Raw genomic sequence first — 14,721 nt, 5'->3', positions numbered from 1 at the left:
GTCGGACTCGCTGCCCCTGCCCAACGGCCACTGCAGCTCGGGCGCTCTGGACGTGCGCGAGGCTCTGAACAGCATGCTCCAGGCGGCGGGGCCCGACCGCAAGTCCGTCATTCACTACCGCCAGCAAGACTGACGCTTTAACGTCCCCACTCGGTTTTTGTGTGTGTAAGCAGATTTTTAGCACGCATTCCTCCGCTGCTGTCCGGGGACCTTCCAGTCAACATCACTGCCTGTCCTGCTCACAGTCTTCTCTCAAACCACCTCTAGCCAGCGCCTGCTCCCAATTTGGGATTCCCGCACCCCCAACGTGCGTCCTCCTCCACGGCAGCTGAAAACGCAAACTTGACTTTAGGGAACTCTTCTGGAGCTGTCGAAACAAAACAAAAGTCCTTTAACTGATTCGACGCTGGAATATTTTTTGTTATCATTGCTTTATTCAAGCGAGGCGCTAGGTGGCAACAAACTGGAAGATACAAGAGGATGAAATCAAAGCTGACAAAACCGTGAAATGCCTCCTTTTGATCCGTTTGCTCTCCCCCAAACGACACGACGTGCTCCCTTTCTTTCCTTTTGTTTGTTTGTTTGTTTGTTTGTTTGTTTGTTTGTTTGTTTGTGTTTGAGGAAAGAGGAGAGGGAAAGCAGCAGTCTGCAAACAGTGCCTTTCTGAGAATCTTATAAATGCAGTCTTTAAAAACAAAAACAAAAAAATCCATGTAGCCTAATGTATAGATTTGTATTTTAATTTAAAATATGGTATATTTGTATTTAACCTTTTTCGTCCCTTCGTGTTACACTATGCTGGTGGTGGGTTCCAAGGGGAGGCCTCCGTGAAGCCTCAACTCTTTGTGTGTATTTGTGTGTCTGCGTGGCTTGCAACAACACCAACAAGCATAGTGAGCAGACGGTATCCAAAAAAATATCACTTTTATTTTTTTTTAATTGACGACACAGAGAGATTTGACTCCTGGTATGATTTGATTTTAAATTTCTCAGGAAAGTCTCAAGTGCTTTTGGTCTTGTTGTATAATTCCATTTGTACACATGTGTTAGTGTCAGTCAGTTTGGGTCATTAAGTATTCAGAAATATGTTTTTGGTTATCTCAAAAGAAAACAAAACATCCGATGGGAAATGAAAGCGAAGATCTTCCTGTTTCCGAATGCAGACTTGCCACACGTAATTTGTTCTTGCATTGCAAATCATTGTCGTTCGTGTCTGGACAGTTGCCGCCTCTATGCTGTTTATAGAGCGAGGCTTAATAAAAAATAAAATACAAAAAAAGGCTCAATGTCAAAAAACTGTCAATTTTCTGACATTAACCAGCCGTTTTAGTCAGACTTTGCCACCGCTTCATTTTTGTCAGTGCGACAATTGTGGCTATTCCTGATTTATTCAAGTCAATGTTTCTTCATTCTAACCCACAAACATGATTCATCAATCGATACAAAAGCCATGAAATGAGACCATCGTCCAAACCCTCACGTCTTTTCCTTGTAACCCGCCGTGTGTTTTGAGTGGTGTCGCGCTTGGCGACGTTGTCCTCGATGTCTGCTGGTGCGCCGCGCTCGGCCGAAAGCAATAAAAACAGGAAAGTAAAAAAATTTGGCGTGAACACAGCAGACCACGAATTGTTTACTCTCCCCGGGCGTGCAAATCCCCCTCACTGACGTTTGGTTACACACCACCGTTATATTGTAGGTGTGATAAGAATATTGTTATTTATATTTAAGGGATTTTTTAGCTGTGTTCTTCTGCTTGTTCTTTAAATAAGAGTCAAAACGTTTGGTCAGGGAAGATCAATTCTATTCAAATCTGCCACCAAATATGTTTGCACTGTCTCCATTGATTTCTGCTTCATGAGGTTGGTTGTTGTTGGGTTTTCCCAGAGAGATACCAAAGTGTTTTGTTGCCCTAAAGTTACCATTCAACAATCTCAGGAAGAAATAAATAAAAAGGTTGGTGGACGGGCGAGGGTTACATAAGAAGAAGAAGAAAAGAAAAAAACTGCCTCCATAACAGTGCTGAAACCAACGTGTTTGTACTTGTATGTACTGTTTGCTCTTATTGGTGTTTTGTTTCAGGGCTGGGGGAACTTTCTGCTATCTTATTTATCTTTCTTAAAGTATGTTTTAAATTTCTGAAAAGACGGTGACAGGATTTGGGCCGTGGGAAAATGCGCCGGCAGACATTAGATTTCCCATCCTGCTGTTGTTTTGTGATTGGGGCAGCGCATCATCGTTTTCTGTTTGGTTAGTTTTTTCTCAAAATTTGAACAGTTAAACATTTGTTTGTCGCATCTTTTTTTTTTCTTCATTTTAAATAGCATTAGAATGACTTAGTTTTTCCAAATATTCCAAAGCAGAAACATTCCGTAAGGTGTTTTCGCAAGGGTTTCTCACTAAAGACTATGCTGAAATCTACTGTACCAAATGTAATAAAAGAAGCTAATTGGCTAATTAAAAAAAAAAAAAAAAAAGAAGACCACAGCGTTTACTCAACCCCAAAAACTGCATCTGGACCTATTCTGAGCACCCTGTTTTTGTATGGGTTTATTTCCCTGTTGTCACGTTGCACTAAGAAAGGCATCATCATGTGACTGTCCCCCTTTGTCCAGCTTTGGTGTGTTGTTTTTCTTCTGGTCTTTGTTTGATGGATTTGTATACTGTAACCATCCATGTTTCTCCACTTTTTGCATATTCTATAAATCACTCAAAATAATTTATTGCTAACAACAACAAAATAACAAAAACATGCTACTGATTGTATGTATTTTTAAACAAATTCTATTTTTTCTGTATAAAAAAAACAAGAGAAAAAAGAGAAACTGTGTTCAGCACTTTTATTCTGGGTTTTTGCTTTTGTTTTTTTATATATTTATAATTTAGATCCAAATGTATATATTGTAAAAAATTGTGCCTTTTGACTAATTCTTTTCAAAAACAAAATGACAACAAAAAAGTGGTTTTCTACTCATTAAAGGAAGGACTATATGAAATAGCAATCTTTGTAAACAAATAAAAACTTGAAGATTGCTGAAACTCAAAAGTGTCTTCTGTTCATCGGCATGAAAACACAACTAATGTAATAAATTTAGAAAATGATTACGTAATTTAATAGGCGGCCATAAATCTGCACATAATTACATCCATTGCTAACCAATTCCAGATCACCAACTAGATGAATGAGTGGATAAAAAGAGAGGGTATTAAAGTTTTAAAAAATATTTTAAAAATAATTTCTGCATAGCTTCATCATATTAAGTTTGTGAATTTTATTTGTCGTTAATTCATTATTTGCCACGACAGCTCACCACCTAACACTACTCCTTGCCTTAACCTTTCATGTGGCGCCCTCTACTGGAGGCAATGCGACACTGCAATGCAATGTCTCATCTTTGAATATTGTTTTAGCCTAGATGGAAATTAGTTCAGCTCATTTTATAAATATTTCACTGACAAAATTAATCACTTTGAGTCATAATACTTGTCTGAAGAATTTAATCAATAAAAATACAGAACTCGCATGCCGTGTGTGTACTTCCGCATTTGTCCGGAGCCACGCCCATTTAGGCGGCCAGCCATGTCAATTTTACCTGTCCGAACAAGCCAGTAAGATTTAAAAGTAACCACACTGTTGTTGTGCTGAGACGTCCACGCCGAAACTCTTATTATAAATCGCAGAAACCAACAACAGTGAGGGTGTGACACTTGATCGAGGATTTTGCGCGGCTGGGAGCAATTTTGACTGAAGTTGGATCGTTGTACATCCGGAAGTGTTACAGGTAAAGCCATATTATTTCGTCTGTCATATCTCACCGTCGTCTCTTTATATAAACATTTTTTAAGTTGAGCTAAGAATACTAAGAAATCATCTTTTTTTTATTTTTAAGAAATGTTATTGTCTTCAAATAATGTAAAGTGCTTATTGTCCTCGGAATTTGTTATGACGAAAGTGCTACAGTGCTAGTGAAATGTTAGCTTGCATCATTTTCTCACGCTTTTCTATTTAGCAGGCCCTGTTTGTCCGATTATATTTTAGGAATTAATCCAAATATTGCCACGTTTGCGCTCCATGTGATGTTTGCCCACTGTCTTCTTCATCCTCCCCATCCTCTTCCTCTTCTCGCCTTTCGGGTTCTCCAGGCGCTCTTGCAGGTTTCTACCTGCCTCAAACAGAATTTCGTAATAGTTTCGACTCCTACACAGCTGTCTAGTTGTATTCCTTACATACCCGAGACTTTTATCTGCACCACCTCCATAATTTAAAGTTTTAAAGTAAAACAATGGTATTGACAGACATTTTGTACAGTGAAGTCCTCCATTTTGTGTCATAGTCCGTCCATCTCAGGGCTAGGAAGGGCCCTTCAGAATCAGTAGTGGGGTCCAATTCATCACAGGTCATTTTAGTACATAATTCCTTCAATCAGATTTCAAATGCAGGGTTCGCAACACAAACGACCCAAAACTGAATGAAATTTTATTTATTTTTTTCAAAAGTGAAAAGGTCAAATAAAGTCATGTGGGCAGAGTTTATGACACTTTGATCATTTTGTGGCGGTTCATCATGAAAATAAATAAATAGTAGTGACGTCACAATCTAAACGCTTGTAAATCTTACTAAGTAACTCTGTAGCCATCTCGTAACATGACCACTCAGCTTCTTACCGATACTTTCATCGAAAGTGGGATATAGATGACATCACGCCGAGCCGGTGCCCCTCTAGGCTATTAAATGTGTCTTTTGTGCTGCTTTAATTTACTCAGCCGTACTTCTGAATGCGTTTGTAAATGCTTGGTGTTGTGTCTTTCCTTTTGTGCCTTGCATTATCTTTTTGCATTTTATTGCAGGGTAGATACCGTCGGCAAAAACGAAGCTTTTGAGAACCTGACCCCCGCAGTAAATAGGGGGCGGGACATGAACGATAGACAACATACAAGTGTTTATTTTAGTAACGGTAGTCCTTGTTGGATTTGTTTACGCCCCTTGAATGGATTATGAATTTCCAGGTTGGCCAGATGTGCGTTCAAGGAGTGTCAGGAGGGAAGTATTGGAGCTATTCATTTCTGACACTTGCTGATTAAGAATAAGAATGGAGATGAAATATCAAGAGTCCCGTTTTATTCCCCCAAAAATATGGCATTCCATTGTTAGTATAAAATAGCAAACATTTGTCCCAACAAACTTCCTGTGTACTGTGAAGGCACCCAGGAAGCTTTACTCTAGCAAACAACCTTTCAATTATTAACTGTCCAGCGCTCTCATTCCACCGTCGTAACCATAGCCCCCGCTGCACTCAAAACAGTCCTATGGGAAAAAGTCTCAAAGTGGACCAAGCAGCTCGCATACCATCGAGACTTGGAGCTGCTGATCTCAGGGATGAATCCAAATGGGATCGGCTGAGCTTGGAATATCTTCTTCCAAAACATTTTTCCGTTTTGTGTGGTCTTCCTGCGGATTTGCTGCCCCTAAGACAATAAGGTTGTCATTGAATTTCCACTTGGGTGGGCGTCTTGGTCATGAATGCGACCCAGCGGATCAAACTAATGAAGCACTTTGGTTCGGTGCCGCCCGAGCCCTCGCCACCTCTGCTGGTGGTGCCTGTAAGTTGGTACTGTTGGTACATGTTTTTTTTTGTGGGCCACAGAACAAAATTTGCATGCAGGGAAAAAAACGTGACTAGATCCATCTATCTGTATCTATCCATCATCAATAAATTGATGAGTTGGATGACAGTGGGACTCAGCTGTGTGTTTTGTTTTGGTGTCAGAGCGACTTAAAATTTAACTATATTGTCTTTAGTTTGACCCGGTGCTCATTCCAGGGGTAGTTCAGTGTTTAATGGAGTGTATGAGAGAGTCAGCGCATGAGTGGTCAAAGTACGAGTGGGGGAGGAGTGCTTGGTTCTCCAGGTGAGTCCTACCACCTCCTTCCCCATGCCAGCGCCTGTCACTTCTTTCGCTCGCCACAGTGAAGGATCAGGTTTCAGAAGCTGCACGAATGGCGTGCGTGTTGTGTTTGTGTGTGGAATATGATCAGCCCCTCGCGTCTTAGTGCTGTTGGTGTTTTTGGGCTCGGAGATCCCAGTGGGAAATGGAAGTGAGGTTCAAAGACCAAGCGGTGAGTACAGCCAAATGAGACCTGAGAAAGCCACTGAGCAAAATTGGACTTAATTGATACATTCACATTTTTTTGAGGCCATGTTTTTAGTCCAAATATGAATTGAGTAGTCGGTCTGTTCTTCTGAAAGGAGGGCAGGGCACATAACTGTGTTATCTTGCATACTCTACTTTGCTACTTTAGATGTTGATAGGAATTGTGTCTACCTTTTTTTTTTTTTTTTTTTTAATCTAATTGAGTTTTTATTTTCTCAAATAACAATAAGTGGTTGTTAAAATAAATTGAAAGTTGAAAGAGTCAAACTAAATGTTTGAGCAGCCAGGTCATCTTTATTGGTATTTAGGTGGATGATTAACAAAGTGACGTACAAATGGCCTACTGTGTTGCTCCCATTTAGTAGCACCATTGTTCACTTCTTGTTCACTAAGTATTGGCAACTAAGAATCCAGCATTCTTTTTTTTTTTTTCTTCCAGCATGTCAGTATCGGCATACATCGGTAGTCTTCACTTTGACAAGAGAAGCTGGCTGTACTCGTTCCTTCTGGAATGTGTCATCCTCCATTTGCTTTGCTTTTTTTTTTTTTTTAACTAGATGAAATAAATAATTTGCACGTGGCTTTGATACCGTAATTTTGAAGCAATGACTTTGACTTAAATGTTCCTTTATTTTATTTTTATGTTTTTTCTATAAATCCACACACATACATTGGAAACCATTTTATTTTTGATCACTTTATAAAAAAATTAAAATGTAAGTACTCATTCGTTGAAAATATCACTGTGAGAGTTGTCGTGCACTCACCGTGGGTGTTTCTTGAGCGTGCGCACACACACCGCCACCGTCATACCGGTCTTTCCAGATCGGACTGGTGCGTTTTACACACACACACACACACACACACACACGCACACGGATTTTGCAGAGCTCCTCGTAAGGACATATCACGCTAAATGTCTTCTTTTCTTAGCACTACTGTGTGTTTTGTGATTGCAGAAACCAGGCATGGAGGAGCTCACGATATGGGAGCAGCATACAATAACACTAACCAAAGTAAGTTCCTGCTTAAAGTAGACGTGGCAGAACGGTGGCGCAAAAGCACTCGGGCTAGCTGTCGCTAATCATATCCTCGTTAATTCAAAATACACCGAAAGTGATTCACAAGGTGTGCAAGCAACATGTGACAATTATGTAGCGATACCGTATCGGAACACAAAAAGGAAATGTTAGGAAATACCGATATTTTGATGACTGCACAAACCTTCAGCTGGAATTCCAAGAGGCACACCCTACTCCAGCCAGCACCGGCCGGGCTGGAATGTGCAACCACCTGCATACTCACTCCTTCATTCCAATCACTCTACATGACAGGATTCCAAATTGGGATTTGGCTTTGCCCTATCTGGGGGCAGGGATAGCGGAGATACGCCGGTGATCGTGTCTGACGTGCTGCCAAATGGACCGGCCATGGGACGCCTGTTGTAAGTTGACCACCATTAAATATTTTTCCAACGTAATGACAGTGATGTGAAACCTAGTCTTTTTTTTTTTTTACTTCCTAGCAACAAAGATCAGATCGTCATGGTCAACGGGGCCTCCATGGAGAACGTCCACTCCAACTTCACTATTCACACCCTCAAGACGTGCGGCAGAACGGCTAACATTGTAAGCGACGAAGATGTCAATGGAATGTTTGACTTCTTTAATTAGCCGAAGCTCAGTTCCTCACTATGTTTTCCCCTCCAGACGGTGAAACGTGCTCGCAAGATCCAGATCCCTGCTACGACCAGGCCTCGGGCCGCCTCCCACTCCAATTTGTTGGACCAAGACCCCCCGAGGAGAACGCGACGCTTCTCGGACGGCAGCGACAACAGAGACGGCAGTCGGTACCCCATACGAGCACGCAGCTCCTCGCCTGACCGCAACCACACGCGAGCTGGCAGCTCCTCGCCGGACCGCAACGGCTACGGAGGTACGCTCCCCTTGATGTCGTCGGGCTACAAGAGGCTACCGCGCAACGACCTCGATGAGAAGCCCCTAAGAACGACTCTGGTTAAAAAGAAAATCTCAGATGGTAAGTTTAACAAAAATATTTTCTGTAGATTTGCCGTAACGTTGTCATGCTCGCGTTGCAGAGTACGGCTTGAAACTGGGCAGTCAGATCTTCATCAAGCACATGACTGAAACGGGCTTGGCAGCAAAGGAAGGCACACTGCAGGAGGGAGACCTGATCCTGAAGGCAAGTCTCACGAGAGCATCCACTGGTACGGGTATTTTTGACACGCGCTGCTCCCCCCCCCCTCCCATCAGATCAACGGCATGACCACAGAGAACCTCTCTCTGCTGGAGACCAAGCACCTGGTGGAGAAGAGCCGCGGGAAGCTGACCATGACGGTGCTCCGCGACCATCGCAGGTTCCTGGTCAGCATCCCGGAGGTGGAGGACAGCGCCCCCAACAGCGAGGATGAGCGACGACGGCGGCGGCGAAACAGTAGCTCTGAGATGGAGGGTGAGATGACAAGATCAGCTTTTGACCAACAATAACGGACATCTGACATTTCATTTTTTTTGGGGTGGGGGGGGAAGATATTTCCGACTTGGATGATCACTCACCTTCTCATAGAACATCTCGTCATCCTACCAGGGAGAAACGGACACACCGGTATAAGCTTGTTGTCTGTGTGTGTGTTTTGTGATCGCCTGGCAACCAGTTAATCTTTCCTCCTGTCCCGGTTTGACACCAGGAGCAGAGCTGAACTTCCTTCTTCGGTGCTCAAGTCAAGAGATTCTTCCCCCGTGCGCTCCACTTTGACTCGTCAACCCGCAAGAGGCTACGCGTCTCACCGAGGTCAGTCCCGCAAAGGCCCGTCCACCGTGTCCGGTTCTTGTCCGAAGTGACCGTGTGGTTTTCTCTCAGCCGCGTCTGACTCGGAGTCGGAACGCAGCGCCTCGCCGCCTCCTGCCCGCACGGACAGTCTGACCCACTCCAGCAAATACAAGTCAGTTGAACGAAATGCATCTTACATGACTCGCGAGTCATCTTCCAACGTCGTTGTCTCATCGTTATGTCACGCGAGTCAATTCTCAGGATAATTAAGAAGCTGAAATCTTTCTTCCCGCCATTGCAGAAGCCTTCCTGGTTTGTCCATGCTGCCCAACCCCAGGTCTTCCCACGCCACACCCAACTGGTCGTCATCCAGGCCCGGCTCATCATCCTCGAGGCCGCACAGGCCCGTGTCAGACTCCGACTCCGACCATAGCGGCTCATACCACAGATATAAGTAATTGATGCTCAGATCAATCATAAAGTCAGCTTTTCTGGTTCTGATTGTTTTTTTTTTTTTTGTCAGTCCCAGAGTTATTCCTGCTGATCTGTCCCTCGCCAGCTCGAGATCTTCCCCCATCCTGGTGCGCCAGGAGCCCCCAAGGAGGGTCAACTCTCCATTGAGAGTCCCGCCCCCAGGTCAGTACATTGCAATCATTTTTCAAACTGCACTCGAGCGCCTGCTGATGATCACGTCATCCTTTCCTTCACAGACTCTGAGTCGGAGTCAGAAGGCAGCTCGGCGCCTCCTCGGAGGCAGAGCGCCAACTACAGTCAGGACTCGTACAGCAGCAGCAGATACAGGTACACATGAAGGCGCAGGCCCTTCCTCCCCCTACTTCAACACCCTGCTGGGACATTGAGTAAATAAGGCTTTTATTTTTAAGAACAATATTTTGACTTTCCCCTTTTTATTTTTGAAGTTACACAAAAGTTACATCCTGTATCTTGTGATTGTTTTTTTTTTTTTTATCAACTGTGTGTGATCACATTGTAGCTTTTTTGATTTGTGTGTGTTTTTTGGGCTGTATTGTATGAAATAAAAAAAAAGTGACTTTCACTCAACCCCCTCCCTCTCCGTGATGTGGCTATGTGCTGATTAAACAGAGGACCGTTAATATATTGACGACATACATACTTTAAATTGATCGATAGTCATCACAAAGCGGTCAAAGAGAGGAGTCCGCTCAGACGCAAAGGTGAATATTGCCTCATCCGTAATCATCATGTTAGCCACAAGCCCACTCCCCGTCCTTCCAAACGTAACTGAGACTTGTCTTCCTCCTCCCTCACTCCCGCCTCCCTCTTGTCTCTTGCAGACCTTTGCCGGAACATTCCACGAAGCCGGAAACGAGACGACACAGCGCCTCCGGTATCCCGGTCGGCGGTGCGCCGCACCGAGGTGAGCATTTGCGCGGTTGGCTAGTAAAAAAAAAAAAAAAAAAGCATCCAGCTCTTGAATAAATAAAACAAACGTTTGGTCTTGATATAATTTTGAGGTAATAACAAATGTGTGAATCCTAACAGCTCCGTCCGAGTCGGATTCTGAGGACAGTTACACGGCGGTCCCTCGCAGGCACTCGACGAACAGCGAGAAGACAAACGGAGCCAAAAATCGTGCCAGGTGAGCAATTTCTATACTTTTCGTCATCTTCAGGGTGTGCTCTCAAACCATCTTGAACTTCCTGCACCCTGCTTCTTACAGAATCACTCCTGAGATCAAGCCCTCTTCGGTCAATGTGAATCCGGCGCCTGTTCGCCGAATCCCATTGCCTGTCCAACCGCCTCCTGATGGTTAGAATGAATGAGTGAGTGAATGTATGAGCAAGTGATGACAAATCTCCCTTCACGCCATTCAGATTCCTCCGATTCGGATGAACTGTCAGGTCTGCGGAGGTCGGGCAGCTCGGACCGCGGGAATAGCAGACGCAGGTACGCCTGTTCTGGAAAGTGGAAAAAGAACTCCGACATTCCATAATGTGTATGTAATTGTATGTTCAACAGCAACAATGCTCCCGGTGTGACTCCCAATAGTGGCACGATGAGATCCGGGATCTCCGTGAGGAGCAATCCACCAGTTAGCTGTAAGAGCCACTTTCAGTTCTTTTCACACATTTATTGATTATAAACAAATCACCCTTTCATTATCAGCAGCAGCAGTACGAACCTCAGCCCCCACCAAGCCCGAGGAAGAGCCTATCTACTCCTTACCCCCAGACTCGTACCCGACATCCCACCCAGGGTGAGTCCCTACCGGGTCTCGGCCTCCCAACACTCAGCATCGCATTCAGCCTCGGGCTCTTCTGTTCCCGTTCCGGCAGGTACAGCTCCGACATGCACACGGTGTCGTTCGTCAAGGAAGCCAGCGTGGGGCTCAGGCTGGTGGGCGGAAATGACGTGGGCATCTTTGTGGGGGGGGTCCAGCCCAACAGCCCTGCCTACGAGCGGGGGATGAAAGAGGGTGACCAGATCTTGAAGGTGAAGGGGGGGCTTTTTTTTTTTTCTTCTGCACAATCAACTTTTGGCTTCGATCATTTATGATTGATTACAATTTCTATTTATTTTAATTAATTGTATTATTTTTATTCAATTAAAATATTTTAAAAAATGGTGAGACTTTTTACAGATACATTTTTGGAATATTATCATGCAGCTGTTTTTTTTTTTTTCTCCCTTCGTCCCAGGTTAATAACACAGACTTTGGACATTTCACTCGAGAGGAGGCAGCAAATTTCCTGCTTAATATCAAGAGAGGAGAGAAGGTGGAAATCCGCACTCAGAACAAGATGGACAGTAAGTGAAGTAGAACCACAGCGAGCTCCACTCAAGTCTGCATCCCATCGCCTTCATGGTTGTTGCTTTTTTCTTTTCAGTCTATAAGAAAATCATCAAGTCCAACTTGGGGGACAACTTTTACATCCGTACGCACTATGACCACGAGACCGATCACCCCATCGGGCTGAACTTTATGCGAGGGGAGGTGTTCCGGGTGGTGGACACCATGCATCGCGGCAAGCTGGGCAACTGGCTAGCCATCCGCATGGGCAACGATCTCCACGAACTCGATAAAGGTACCATCCCCAACCAAACCAGAGCGCAAGTGCTGGCCAGCCAGGAGCAGGCGCAGAGGGCGAGCGGCGAGAAGCCGGTGTCGGGGCCCAGGGCTGAATTCTGGAAACTACGGGGCCTCAGAGGGAACAAAAAGAACGAGAAGAGCCCACGACGCTCGCGGGATGACCTCCTACAGCTCACCATTCAGGGCAAATTCCCGGCTTACGAGAGGGTCCTGCTCAGAGAAGCAAATTTCAAACGCCCCATCGTCATTATGGGTCCTCTTAACGATATCGCGATGGAGAAGCTGGCCAGGGAGTTGCCTGATGAATATGAAGTGGCTGGTTAGTGTCTTCCTATATTTCTATCCATTTATATCACTGATCCATTCACCTGATTCCACTCACTTTCATCAGAGATGGTTCCTCGCAGCGGGGGCAATGACAGCACCTCAACGGTTATCAAACTGGACACCGTGAGGAAGATAGCTGAGAAGGTGAGCTGGAGAAGGGGATACACACATACCCACCTATTGTCAATATTTTAATATCTTTTTTTTTTTTTTTTTTTTTAATAAATGCCTCAACCGCTAGATAGCAGCAAAGTATCAAATGTACATGAAGCAAAATCCCCACTGGTGGCTCACTCACGTTTTCTGTTGCTTTGCCAGGACAAGCACCCCCTGCTGGACATCACGCCCACAGCTGTGGAGAGGCTCAACTACATCCAGTACCACCCCATGGTGATCTACTTGGACCCGCACAGCCGCAAGGATGTTAAGGCCATGAGGCAGCATTACAGTCCTGACTCCAACAAGAGCTCCAGGCGCCTCTACACGCAGGCGCTCAAGCTCAGGAAGGACTACAGTCATCTTTTCTCAGGTACGTCAACAACCGGCATGACAAAGTTGTATGATTTTCTTTTCTCTCCTATTTCTCTAATGTTTTTATAAACCTGTGTGTATAAAATCCAAAATTGAACTGAAATCAATCAACTGCTGATTTCTTCTGAGTAATTTGTTCTTTGATTCCTCCAGCGCGTGTTGACCTGCAGCCCGGCTCCAGTATTTGGTACCAGGTTCTTAAGGACAAGATTCGCCACCAACAGTCTAAACCAGTCTGGGTTTCGGAAGTCACGGTAAGTCAAACATATGAAGTTAGATACCTTGCATACATGGTGTGTTGAATTTCCATTTGGCACAATCCCTTGTTTAGTTGGAGAGCGGTGGGGAACAGGACCTTGATGCACTGGATCCGATACAGTCAGACTACCTCAGCGCCGCCAGTGACCTGGAGGACACAGACGGTGAGCCCTACACGGACGGCGAGGCCTACACGGACAACGAGGAGCCGGAGGAAGCCTACCCGGGTCAGAACGCGGCAAGGAACCCCAGAGTGTCCGGGACCGCCTTGGCTCGCTCGTCCGAGCCCACCTGGGGCAGGCCAGACGAGGAGATTGACCCTGAGGTTTATGACGAGGTGTACTCGCCGGGTAGAAAAATCCCGCCTCTGATGGACGTGCCGGAACTCTCCACGCTCCGCCGCCAGAGCCGCAGCCCGCCTCTGCATCATCCGGACGACATTACTTCACACCGTAGTTTTTCGGACTCTGACTTCAACCACCTCGACGCGGTCGGACCCACTACTCCGTCGGACGGACCCCCGGATTTTATCGCCCCCGACCCGCCCACGCGCTACTCTGTCAGCGATCAATCGTATGGGGACGAGCCAGAGAGCCCTCAGCAAGCCAGCCTGGCTGATATTGAGAAGAAAATACAGCAGGTAATTGCAATGAGTTTGGTTGCTCACCACTCGGCCAAGCTTCAAAATTATTATTTTTTTGCTTGAGCTAACCTTTTGTTCTTTTCAGGCCCGACAGGCAGAGCCACAGACACAAGCGGACGAAAAGAAGGCCCTTCAGTTCATCGTGTAAGTCTCATGTGGCTTAATTTTAGGGGGGGGCGGGGGAGAAATAGATCTGTAGATGTTTGACACCTGCCTCCTCCACGTGTTTACAGAGTGGCACATCACCAAGCGGTACAAGTCAGACGCACGCAGATCCGAGGAGGTATCAACAGCTCTGATGAAGATGACGACGATGAGATGGAGGACATTGAATGGGGTCCAGCGACAGAACTGTAGACAAGCCGTGTGTCCGACATTCCGGTCTTAACGAACAAAGACACTCCAAGACACTTTTTGTTAGTTATCCCCAATCGAACAAATTTTACCATACATACTTGATTCACTTTAAAAGTGCCATGTAACGCATTTAAAATAAAACATTGGTCTTAACTGAATGTTGTATGAAAGAATAAAGGCTTTTTCTATGGACCAGGAGCTACACACATATAAAACCTCAAGGAACTGTTATGGCCAAAAAGAACAAGAAAAAGGAAATCTTTTCACTGTAAATGCCCCCAATATATACTAATCATTTGTTTAATGGTAGTTATCATAAATTGGGCATATATATATGTATCTAATGTTGTGGCCAAGAAGGATATAACTAGTTTATCACCATAAGACTGAACTTTCCAGTGACACACACTGTATGTGCTCATAATACTCTTTGACATAGAGGGGGTTTGTTATTCCACATTTTACCTTGTATTTTTATTCTTGTATGTTTTTTTATTTTGGAATAAATGTTTTTCAAATTTTTACTGCGTACTTGAGCTTGGATTATTATGGAGGTGTATGGTTTTTAAAGATAATACAACATAATTTATTG

The 14,721-nt window shown here is 44.7% G+C and overlaps 1 protein-coding gene across 1 annotated transcript; it reads left to right on the top strand.

Annotated features, from left to right (window-relative positions):
- The first annotated feature begins 3,874 nt into the window (after positions 1 to 3,874).
- tjp3 (tight junction protein 3) lies at positions 3,875 to 14,651 on the top strand. The gene is made up of 28 exons (XM_061298182.1): positions 3,875 to 6,115; positions 7,110 to 7,166; positions 7,485 to 7,594; positions 7,676 to 7,778; positions 7,860 to 8,187; positions 8,249 to 8,352; positions 8,424 to 8,622; positions 8,700 to 8,775; positions 8,858 to 8,961; positions 9,031 to 9,112; positions 9,242 to 9,394; positions 9,464 to 9,576; positions 9,651 to 9,741; positions 10,257 to 10,339; positions 10,465 to 10,561; positions 10,643 to 10,731; positions 10,797 to 10,869; positions 10,942 to 11,021; positions 11,089 to 11,179; positions 11,259 to 11,415; positions 11,622 to 11,730; positions 11,811 to 12,332; positions 12,405 to 12,484; positions 12,659 to 12,869; positions 13,025 to 13,125; positions 13,203 to 13,769; positions 13,858 to 13,916; positions 14,006 to 14,651. The coding sequence occupies exons 1-28, from the start codon at positions 6,089 to 6,091 to the stop codon at positions 14,127 to 14,129; spliced, it is 3,990 nt and encodes a 1,329-aa protein (XP_061154166.1). The 5' UTR covers positions 3,875 to 6,088; the 3' UTR covers positions 14,130 to 14,651.
- Positions 14,652 to 14,721: the final 70 nt, after the last annotated feature.

Source organism: Syngnathus typhle, linkage group LG14 (genome assembly GCF_033458585.1).
Source record: "Syngnathus typhle isolate RoL2023-S1 ecotype Sweden linkage group LG14, RoL_Styp_1.0, whole genome shotgun sequence".
Lineage (NCBI taxonomy): Eukaryota > Metazoa > Chordata > Actinopteri > Syngnathiformes > Syngnathidae > Syngnathus > Syngnathus typhle.
Note: the sequence above shows the minus strand (reverse complement) of the source record. Positions and strands in the feature narration are given on the sequence as shown.